General features: G+C 46.6%; 1 protein-coding gene across 1 annotated transcript in view; it reads right to left on the reverse strand.

The window, feature by feature from the left end:
* Positions 1 to 12,101, reverse strand: part of PCNX2 (pecanex 2) — a 236,970-nt gene that overhangs the window by 196,208 nt on the left and 28,661 nt on the right. The window contains exon 5 of the mRNA XM_029593868.1: positions 9,721 to 11,034. Coding sequence (XP_029449728.1) covers positions 9,721 to 11,034 — 1,314 coding nt within the window. The remainder of the gene's footprint in view (positions 1 to 9,720; positions 11,035 to 12,101) is intronic.

A 12,101-nucleotide genomic window follows, 5' to 3' on the forward strand; every position in this document is an offset into this window, starting at 1 on the left:
CCTCTCTCTGCTTCTGTCCATGCGGCTGGGAGCTGCTCCACTGACCTGCTTTCACCCAGCTCCAGCCCAGGGCTGCTCCACTGCTTCTCTGGGCCTTCCACGTGGCTGAGGACGCCACCAGCTTCCAGTTCTTCTCTCCAGCCTCCTAGGGCGCGAGCGCACGCCTCTCTACTTCTCTTCTAGGGCCAGCCAGGTGTGGCCCCCTGCTGACCCCTCCCTGGGCGTTGTCCACCTCAGCTCTACAAAGGGATTCAATGTTCAGTCTGTCTTTGCCTTCGCAAGGAGTTGGTCACTCCTGAGATCCTTCGCTCCAGGAAGTCGTCCGTGTTCCAGCACTTCTGCAAGGTCCTATGTTTCTTGTTACCTGTCGGAGCTCCTCGTCCAGTCCTGATGTCTGCCTGCCGTTCCAGTCCCAAGGTCTGTCTCTCGATCCGGTCCTGATGTTCCTGCTGTTCCAGATGTCCATGTTCCAGCCCTGAGGTGTGTCTCCTGTTCCAGTATCTGTGTTCCAGTCCTGATGTTCCTGCTGTTCCAGATGTCCTTGTTCCAGCCCTGAGGTCTGTCTTTATCCTTGTTCCTGATCCTGATGCTTTAACCTGCCTTGTGCTGCCAGGAGTGCAGCGTATCCTTGCCTTGTGCTGCCAGGAGTGCAGCGAACCTGCTTCCTCTTTCCTGTGCTCTCCCGCTCTCTGCGTGGTCCGTGACCAGCCTTCCAGGGCTGAGTAGGGCGCCCATGAGGCAGGGTGGTCCGCGACTCAGTCCCGCGGGTGGTCTGAGTACGGCGCCCTGAGGGACGGTGCCCATGTCTTCCTTCAGCCCTCGTTCCTGATTCCACCTCTGTGCATCCAGTCCTGAGTCCACGCCTGTGCCTGTCCACGTCTATGCATCCTACACCTCATTCCTGAGTCCACGTCTTTGCCTGAGTCCACGTCTAAGGATCCTGCATCTATGCCTGAGTCCACGTCTATGGATCCTGCACCTCGTTCCTGAGTCCACGTCTATGCCTGAGTCTACGTCGTTCCTGAGTCTCGTCTGAATCCATGTTCCAGTCTTCGCTGCCCTGGCCTCCATCTGGCCTGCCGCTTCGTGCCGTACCCTGCGGCAGGTCCGAAAGGGCTGGGAACGGTCGGAGGACTGTTCACAAGACCAACATTGCGTTGTTGGGTCTTCCGAAGTGTGCAGGTCCGGAGGAGGGCCTGTCTTCCAGGCTTCACTCCAGCTTGCCTCCGTCCAGCCCATGCTCGGCCATGCCACGCCTCCCACGGCACCTCTCCAGATCCCTCTGGCGTCGAGCCGCGGCCCAAGGGCACACACATCTCCCAGGAGTGGGATCGCTCTCCTAGCGCTCCACAACAGATATGATTTGTATTTTTACAGGAATGTCGGTATATAAAAAATAATAATAAATAAATAAATAAATAAACCTGTCTTGGGTTTAGACGCTGTGCACGGCACAGAAATTCTAAGTTCTTGTGATTTGTGTATACCACAATGGGATGCTGAGCGCCCTCCAGCCATTGGTGCCACTCCTTGAACGCTAGCTTGATGGCCAGGAGTTCCTTGTCACCAATACTGTAGTTTTTTACCGCAGCAGAGAATTTCCGGGAGAAGTAAGAACAGTGGAGTAATCTCCCCTTGTCGGAGATCTGGCTAAGAACGGCTCCTACTGCTATGTCTGATGCATCCACCTCCACAATGAAGGGTCGCTGGGGATCTGGATGATGTAGGCAAATGTTGACTAGAAAGGCTTCCTTTAAATCTTCAAAAGCTTGATGTGCCGTCAAGGGCCACTCTTTAGCATTAGCTCTCTTCTTAATAAGGGCCGTAAGGGGAGCCACCCTTTGAGAATAATGATGTATAAATTGTCTATAAAAATTTGCAAACCCAAGGAATCGTTGGAGGGCTTTGACCCCCACAGGCTGAGGCCAATCCCTAATGGCAGATACCTTGTCTGGGTCCATTTGAAATCCCGTTGAAGAGACGATGTACCCCAAGAAAGATAGTGACTCTTGCTCAAACAAGCATTTCTCTAATTTAGCGAATAGATGGTTGTCTCTTAGTCGCTGTAACACTTGCTTCACATGTAGACAGTGCGTGGCAATATCCTTAGAGTAAATTAGGACGACATCCAGATAAACTATAACGGAAGAATGGAGCATGACCCGAGTACCTTGTTCATTAGGGTCTAAAAAACCGCGGGGGCATTGCATAGTCCAAAAGGCATGATGAGGTACTCGTAATGCCCATCATGAGTGTTGAAAGTTGTCTTCCACTCATCCCCTGGGCGGATCCATACAAGGTTGCAGGCACCGCGGAGATCGAGTTTAGTGAAGACCTTGGCTCCCTTTAATCAGTACAGAAGTTCAGGGATGAGTGGTAACGGATACCTGTCTCATCATGTGATGGCGTTGAGTCCTCTGTAGTCGATGCAGGGCCTGAGGGAACCATCTTTCTTAGCAACGAAAAAGAAACCAGCCCCAGCCGGTGAATTTGAAGGACGAATGAATCCTCGATCCAAGTTCTACTTAATAAAACTAGACATGGCTTGTGTCACTAGAAGGGACAAGGGGTATACTCACCCTCGAGGTGGCGTTGTGCCAGGCAGTAAATCAATGGCGCAATCAAATGGTCGATGCTCAGGTAGGAGTTCCGCCATTTCTTTAGAAAATACATCTGTGTAGTTAGCGTACTGTGAAGGTAGGGCAAGGGGAGTGGCCATTAGAGTTATACAGGGCTGTTGTAAAGTTAGTAAACAGGACGAAAAGCACTGCGGGCCCCAAGCCGCTATTTGTAGAGTGTCCCAATGGCTAATAGGAGAGTGCTTTTGAAGCCATGATAGGTCTAGAATGATAGGATGAATGGATTTCTCCAAGACCAGAAACGAGATTTCTTCCGTGTGGAGCACTCCAGTGTGAAGAGTCAAGGGTGTTGTGGTAGCCGAGACGCACCCTGGGAGTAATGTGCCCTGGATAGATGAAATTCATAATGGAGGTTTGCGGGGAAGTACAGAGAGTTGCAATTGTTATACCAGCTCTGCTAGGATAAAGTTTCCTCCTGCTCCGGAGTCAACGAAGGCAAGAGTAGAGAATGTTCTTCCAGGATATTCAAGGGTTACAGGGATCATACATTGAGGAGCAGAATTGACAGAGCCTAGGAAAAGCTCCGTGATGACACCTAGGCCCTAGAGTTTTCTGGCCGCTCACTGCATTGAGCCAGTAGATGACCCTTGCCTCCACAGTACAAACAGAGACCTAGCGTTCGGCATTGTTTCCTCTCTTCAGGGGTAAGAGGACTTCACCCCAGTTGCATGGGTGCTGTGTTTGTGCCTGTTCTCGCCCTCGCTCCACCCTCTCTACCTTTGTGGCGACTCCCTTCGGGTCTGACAGACAGATGCTGCCGCGGCTTCTCCTCACCGCTTCTCCCCGGAATCCCCAGGCTGGCCTGAAGCTGCGGATCCGCCATGTTCCTGATGATGTAAGGGCATGCACGTGCGCTCCAGAGTTTGTACCGGCAAGGGCGCAAACCTCAGGGGCATCCCCCCATAGTGACGTCATCCGCTTCCAACTTAAAAGGTCTTTGCTTGCAACTACGAATCGAGTTAGCAAGAGGGGATTTTCTCTCTGCTGCTCTGCCTCCACAAACTTACCCAGGGGTACCCGCTCCTCGGGGGCCCCACTCTCTCTTCTTGATTTCAGATTGCTAAAACGGGATCCGGTATTCGCTTCTCGAGAGCCTACATCCCTGATTGCTCAGAAGACTCCTTACTGCCTGGAAGCGATCGCAGACATGAACACTGTGAGTTCTATTACAGATAGGAACCAGTACTCGCTCCATGAGGGCCTATGTTCCTAATCTCTGAAGACTCTCTTCTGTCTAAGACGTTATTGCAGGTACGGAGATCGTGAGTTATTATTGCAGATTGCAGATAGGAACCGATACTCACTCCACAAAGGCCCATGTTCCTAAAACTCTTCACAGACTCTCTTCTATCTCAGAAGCTATTGCATACCTATATCTGGTGCATTACTATTTCATATTGCAGATAGGAACCGGTACTCGCTCCACGAGGGCCCATGTTCCTAAAACCCTCCAAAGACTCTCTTCTATTCCAGAAGCCATCTCCTACGTAGATATTGTGAGTTCTTATTCCAGACTGCATATAGGAATCAGTACTCGCCTCCGGCTCCTGTTCCTGAATATACTGAAGACTCTCTGTTGCATAGAAGCCATTACAGATATCTACAATTGTGAGTGTACCATCTACTATTGGTTATGTATCCAGCATACCCTGTACTCACTACCTATAGTCTCTCTCTACAGCTCAGCAACCCAGAGATCACAGTTCCAGTATCTGAGGGACTTCAGCCCTGCCAGGCACATCAAGCTCGCTACTGCCACCTCTGGTGGTTGTACTTCCTGTCTAATAAAGAACTATCTGTGTTTGTCTCCATACTCCAGCCTAGCTGGTGGTCCCTCTCAGGATATCCTCCTGGGGGCACTGTCATCTGCCATTGGCCCAAGGATTCACCAATTTACATTAAGTGTTCATTCCTTACACTACTAGAGCAGTATCATAACAGACAGCCACTCTGTGGGGAGCCAACCCACAACAGATCACTAACTCCATCTACGGAGTACAACGGACTGCTGGCTACTCTCCTCGGGGGAGCAGATTCCATAACAGATTGCTACTCCTCCTCTCCGGAGGAACAGATCTACATCAGTCTGCTAACTCCTCCCCTCTGGGGAAGCAGATCCATAACAGATTGCTACTCCTCCCCTCGGGAGGAGCTGATCGATAACAGATTGCTAGCTCCTCTCCTCTGGGAGAGCAGATCCATAACAATGGGTTCATCACCCTGACTGTTCGGTTGAGCCGGAGGTGAAGACATAGGTTGAGAGAAGGCCAGAGCCAGCGTGACCGGTCTACGGACCGTTTTAAGCTCTCGAGCCCATTGTTGAAGCCTGTGATCGATCCTTCCTGCCAGGTCTATCAGGCTTTCGAGGTCATCAGGAAGATCTCTTGCCACAGCTCATCTTTAATGCGGGAGGACAGTCCTTCCAAGAAGATATTGCATAGGCTGTCTTCCCACCAACCCAGCTCAGTCGCTAAAGTGCGGAATTCGACCGCGTAATCAGCCAGCGGCCGGGAACCTTGGGCAGTTGCAGAAGCTCAGCTGCCACAGTAGGCTGGCGAGCTAGTTCATCGAATACTTGTTTAAAGCTGTGTACAAATTGTTGAAGATTTTCCAGCAGTGGATCATTACATTCCCATAATGGAGAGGCCCAAGCCAGGGCCCTCCCATCCAGCAAAGACAAAATGTAAGTGATTTTCACCTGGTCGGATGGGAACTGTTTTGGCTGGAGAGCAAATCACATGTAGCAATGATTGAGGAAACCTCGGCATTGCTTGGCTTCGCCCGAGTACCGAGATGGAGCTGGTAGATGCATAGACACCTCGTGGAGAAGCCACCACGTAGAGGCCCAGCGAGGAGCGGGGAACACCACGATCAGCCCGGAGCCAGCAGAGAAGGAGGTGAGAGCCCGGCCGTGGAGTCCCACGGCCGGGATTCATAACAGAGAGAGATGGAACAACAGTGGGCCAAACTAAAAGGTACGATTGCAAAGGCAACAAATCTATATGTTAGAAAAGTAAACAAAAGTAAGAGAAATAAGAAATCAATGTGGTTCTCAAAGAAGGTGGCTGATAAAATAAAGGCAAAAAGAACAGTGTGTTATAGTTAGTGAGGTTTTGGGTGGACCCTTGGACACTGTGGCAGCTGACCACGCCCAGGGGGGGAAGTCCTGTGAGGGGCCATAGGTCAGGCTCAGCTCTGGACACACAAACACAGATAGTTCTTTATTTAGACAGTTTGAGAAGCCACCAGAGGTGGCAGTAGTGAGTAGAAGATGTAGCCCGGCTGGGCTAGTATTCCCCAGGGCGCTGGAACAGCGGTTTCTCCGGTAGCAGTGCTGTAGTGGAGAGAACTGAGAAAGTGAGTACAATAGAACATTCACAGAGTTCCAAGTATGGAGAAGCCCCAAGATAGGGAGAGCTGGCCCTCGAGAAGCGAGTACCAGATCCCTGGAGGTAGAGAGGCTTGTTGACAAAATACTCACACAGCGGTTCCACGTAAGAGATGACACTGGCACTAGAACGGGGGCAGGCCCTCAAGGAGCGAGTACCTGGTTCCAGGGAGACAGCTCTGAGGAGTAGATGATAGTAGTACTCACTGATGGTCTCTGTAGCGAATTCCTCCAAGTAGAAAAGGAGATGGATGCAGGCAGCGGGTCAGGGAACATGGGCCCTCGAGGAGCGAGTACCGGTTACCTGACAGCAACCTGAAAGAAGCAAAGAGGCCCCCGAGGAGTGGGTAACCCGTTAGCAGAAAGAGTCCAATAAAGGTTGGAAGGCAGAGTAGCTGGGTACGGAGAGCGAATCCCATCTGTAAGGTTACCCTTGCTAACTCAACGGCTAGCAATAAACAGTAGGCTTACATATCCAGGCAGCGTGACAACATCACAGGGGGTCGCCCCTGAGGAACGCGCCAATGAGGAAATAACAATGAGGGCCGTGCGGCGCGCACGCCCTAAGGCACCTGGTGAGCATGCCGGGAGGCAGAGCCCAAGCCGGTCCGGGGACGCCGGAGAGGACAGCAGACGGACGCCACGGCAGCCAGGCATCCATCAAGAGCAGGAGGAGTCACAGATAAGGAAAGGTAGGCGGAGTGAAGCCGTCGGGCAGCGACGGTCGCAACACAGTGTTCAAGAAATATAAAGGATCCCAAAAAGAAGAACACAGGTAGGAATATCTGGTGAAACTGAGGGAAACGAAGAAAGAAATCAAGAAAGCATAAAGTCAGGCGGAAGAAAGGATTGCCAAAGAAGTAAAGCAAGGTGACAAAACATATTTCAGATATATCAGAGAAAAGAGAATGGTCCAAAGTAGTATAGTGAAATTGAAAGGTGACAAAGATCAATATGTGGAGAGAGATGAAGAAATGGCCAAAATATTAAACAAATACTTAGGTTCGGTGTTCACTAAAGAAGATTCTGGAGAAGGACCAGCGCTGGTTGACAAGACTGTAGATGGGCGATGAAGTAGACAAAATGCCATTTACAAAAGAGAATGTAAGGGAAGAACTAGGAAAACTGAAAGTGGACAAGGCCATGGGGCCTCAGGATACTGAGCAATCTCAGAGATGTGCTAGTAGGTCCGCTGAATGACTTGTTCAATAGATCCCTGGAAAGTGGCACAATCCCGGGAGTGGTGGCATAAGTTTGGAGAAAAGTGGTGGTTCCGCTTCACAAGAGTGGGAGCAGAGAAGAAGCTGGAAACTACAGGCCAGTTAACCTCACCTCGGTGGTGGGAAAATTAATGGAGACTCTGCTGAAGGAAAAGATAGTGAACTATCTACAATCCAGTGAGTTGCTTGACCCGAGGCAGCATGGATTCAGCAGGGGAAGGTCCTGTCAGACAAATCTGATTGATTTTTTTGATTCGGTAACTAGAGAATTGGATCAAGGAAGAGTGCTCAATGTGATTTACTTGGATTTTAGTAAAGTTTTTGATACAATCCCACATAGGAGACTCGTGAACAAAATGAGACACTTGGGAGTGGGTGCCAAGGTAGTAGCATGGATTGCAAACTGGTTGACTGACAGGAGTCAGCGTGTAATAGAAAATGGAATCTACTCTGAAGAAATAACGGTATTAAATGGAGTGACACGGGGATCAGTTTTGGGACCGATTCTGTTCAATATCTTTGTAAGCGACCTGGCGGAAGGGATAGAAAGATGATACTAAGATCTGCAATAGAGTGGACACGCCTGAAGTAGAAAGAATGAAAAGTGATTTAAGAAAGCTTGAAAAGTGGTTGAAGATTTGGCAGCTGGGATTCAATGCCAAGAAGTGCAGAGTCATGCATCTGAGGTGCAGTAATCCAAAAGAGCTGTGATGGGGAGTGAAAGAGTAATGCGCACGGACTGGGAGAGGGACCTTAGTGTAATAGTGTCTGATGATCTGAAGGCGGCGAAGCAATGTGACATGGCAATATCTAAAAGCCAGAAGAATATTGGGCTGCATAGAGAGAGGAATAACTAGTAAGAAAAAGGAGGTGATAATGCCCTTGTATAGGTCCTTTGTGAGGCCTCACCTGGAGTACTACATTTAGTACTGGTGCCCATAACTCAAAACAGATAAAGACAGGATAGAGGCGGTCCAAAGAAGAGTGACCAAAATGGTGAGGGGTCAGCACTGGAAGACTTATGAGGAGAGGCTGAAGGATCTGAACAGGTATAGCCTGGAAAAGAGGAGGTGCAAGGGAGATATATGATACAGATCTTCAGATACCTGAAATGTTTTAATGATGCACAATCATCAAACTGTTTCCATTGGAAAGAAATCAATAGAACTAGGGGTAATGAAATGAAACTACAGGGAGGACGACTCAGAACCAATGTCAGGAAATATTTCTTCATGAGAGGGTGGTGAATGCCTGGAATGCACTTCCGGATGAGGTGGTGAAAACGAAAACAGTGAAGGAATTCAAAGGGGCATGGGATAAACACTGTGGATCCCTAAAGGCTAGAGGGTGGAAATAAAGAAAAAGAGTGCATGTGGGGTAACTGGGGGTAACTTGCTGGTGTGGTAGTTGCTACCCTTAACAAATAAGCCTTGATTCTGTTAATGCAACTCCAGCATTGCTCTCTGCTTCAATGGTAGAGGGAAAAGGGGAACTGGATTCAGACTGCAACCAATGAGGGCCCAGATTTTTACAGTTTGTAACAAATAAACATGGGGTAACTTGCTGATGCAGCATTTACCACCCTTAATCAATAATAAGCCTGATACTTTTGATGCACCTCCAACATTGCTCTTTGCTTCCAGGGCAAGGGTTAAGGGAAATTGGATTCAAACAGCATCCCAGGGCTCTGACTGATAAGCTTGGGGGTAACCTGCACAGTGCAGCAGATACTGGCATAAGCATAAGTTTGCTGGGCAGACTCAGGAGATAATTTGGTCCTTTTCTGCCGTCATTTCTATGTTTCTATGTAACCAAGCAATTTGTTTGGAATTCAACTAGCTCATTGCACTTAAATTTGTATTTATTTATTGTATTTTTATACCGTCGTTCTGTGAACAATCACAATGGTTTATAAAAATAAAACAGAATAACAGCATGATAAAAAACAATAGTTAAATCATGAAATACATAAAAATATCAAAGTTAAAAAATCATAAATAGAATATTATCAGATACCTGTGTTAAAACAATTAAAAATAAAAAAATAAAAAATAAATAAATCAAAGATACAATAAATAGGAAACAAAGATAAGGTTTCATTCATCATTCCAGGTCCAACATAGTTGTTCTTCTGTGCCACAGTAAGCTACTGCCTTAACTTAAGCATTACTCTTATATGCCAATTTAAAAAGCCATGTCTTCAAGAATTCAAGTATCAATTGTTTCTTGATCATTAATATTGGATGTCTTGGGACTCATCATCATATCCAAAGTAGAATACAGTCCCTTTAGCTTTTCCACAAATGAAAGGAGATGCAAACACATGTGTTTGTAGCTTAAATGCAATGTATTTCAAACTCATTTGAGGGAAAGTTAAATCAGGACCGTAATAAGGCAAAGATTCTTGCCTACAACATTGCACATGATGGTTAAGTCCCTGATTTTTAGGATATTAATATTTTTAGAATCATACCTTTACCAATCCCATCTTCTTTCTCTGATTCTACCATGATATCAGACAGATTAGATGCCACCACCTTTGAGGGATTAATGGATTCTAGAAGGGAGATAAACTCTATAAAGTTGGATTCATTTGGTATATGTCCTTCTTTTGCATCTAGGTCAGATTTAGAAGTTGACAATATCCTTCCCTTATCATTAACCACCTTTATGGAATTCTGACTCAAAATAGCATCGGTTCCACTGTCCACACTCAGTACTCTCATGTGTCTTTTTTCGTGGGATATTTTGCAAGATAGATGGTCTGAGTTTGCTTGCTCTTCTTTTGAATCTGGTGTCATGACTAGTTGAACGTCAGGGTTTTTCTCTACATCTGTCTTGCAAATTACATTGGCTGATAAAAAAGAGCTAAAATTTGCAGCATTGTTTGTTTCCTTATTCCTTTCCTTTCCCCCATTCTCCAGATCACCCGATTCATAACTGGGGCACTGATTGAAAGATGTATTCTTGATTAGGTTTTCTGATGTTGTTTTATGTTCACTGTCTTCTGTAGAATTTTCGTCCCTGGTGATGTCAGCTAATTGAAAAGTTATCATAGGGATCCTGATCTTGTCAATTTGTTGCCGATTACATAGATCTTCAGTCATTGCATCAGAGTCTGGATTTAAGCACCGTCTCTCGGCACCTAACACTTTCACATGAAGAGGACATTCTAAATCAGACATGGCATTTGGGGAGCCACTCACAGTGAGAACTATTTTAATGGGTTCGTACATACTGAGCTGGTCACCAGGGACAGAGCTATCTATGAGGGCAACAGCAACCTCACCATTTGAATAGGCAGGATCCTCACTGAAGTTGTCCACGTCATTACAACATTCACCAGGTTCATTAACCTCTTTGGCTACAATTGTTTTACAATGTTGTCGAATGCTATGCAAGTCTTTTTTATGCGGACCCTTTAAATGCTTTTCTCCTACATTAATTTTTGGATTATTGAAATGCTCTGTAGCAAAGACTGAATTTTCACTGCCCCAGGGCTCAAAAGACGTGCCGGTTCCTAGAATGTCATACAGAGAGTAGGAAATGTTTGCCAACTTTTTAACCACGTCACTATCAGCAAGGAGGTCTTCTGGCTTATGCTCACATGTATGCTGCATGGGCGCATCTCTCTCATTTGACTCATGATCGACGAGTGTCTCCGTGACTTCTGGTTTCATCAGTATTGATGATACTGCAGCATCTGGCTCATGTGATATGTGAGTTATTATACATGGTAAGGGAGATGAAACTCGGGCTTCAGGCTGATCTTCCAACACTGTGACACCTGGCATGAATAAATAGCATTTTATCACTGAAGAAGCTGTGCATACCACATACCACATTTTTAATAATATTTCAAGGTACTGAATTGTGATTCTTCTTGCAAAAGCATTCTTCAGATGAAACATACCTGATCTTACAAGAAGAATGTATTCTGATTGCATCAAAGCACTTTCGTGACTCAGAGCACATTAACACTTACAGATATGTTCTTAAACGGGGAATCGAGCTAGTGGCATTGCATCTATTCAAAATAAGTGGGCAATTTTGTGAAAATGGGAAAAATGTGACTGATATTTCTTTTTTTCCCTTTTCATACTTTGCTTAACATGCATGCAAAAATATGAAGTCCATATTCGGTAGGCCGGTGAGTGGCAAAGTTATTTGGGTAAAGTTATCTGGGTAACTTTATCCAGATAACTTTAGTCATATATATTCAACAGATAACTTTAGACTTAATTGGCTATATTCAAATATAGGGGAAGATTTATTAAGCTATGATATTTTCCCCTGGGTTATAAATTCCACAGGATTCACTAGCCTGTGGTACTGAGTACAGCAGGTTAGTAAATCCCATGGGATTTCTCTCAGCAGTAAAATACCACCTGGAAAAATGCCATAGTAAAGTGGCACCACACGATGACGGCCCTACATCCTGAGGCTGCCGTCTTTCAAAGAGGATCATGTGGCCTCTGGTCCTCCCCTCAGACCAGAGCGATAAAATCTGTGGGGCTCTCCTGTGCTGCATTCTAAAGCAGCAAAAATTTAAAAAATATAAAAAAAAGTGGCACATGTGTAACCCAGTGTCCAAGCCCCTTCCCAAAAGGTGAACCACCCATCCCCCTGGGCCATTCTCCCCCTCTCCCCTTGAACACTGCACCGCTCATTATTAGTCTCTGGTGGTCTACATGTGGTGGTCAGAGTGCTCTCTAGGACTCTGGGTGCAGCGGCACCATTTCAAAATAGTAAACCATGACCTAAATGGCTTTTTCACCCATTTTTTAAGCTAATTGCATACATTGGAAACCCAATACTGTATATACCCAAAGGATTTGGTGAGAGAGGTAACGA

This window comes from Rhinatrema bivittatum, chromosome 3 (assembly GCF_901001135.1).
Source record: "Rhinatrema bivittatum chromosome 3, aRhiBiv1.1, whole genome shotgun sequence".
In the NCBI taxonomy this organism is placed as follows: domain Eukaryota; kingdom Metazoa; phylum Chordata; class Amphibia; order Gymnophiona; family Rhinatrematidae; genus Rhinatrema; species Rhinatrema bivittatum.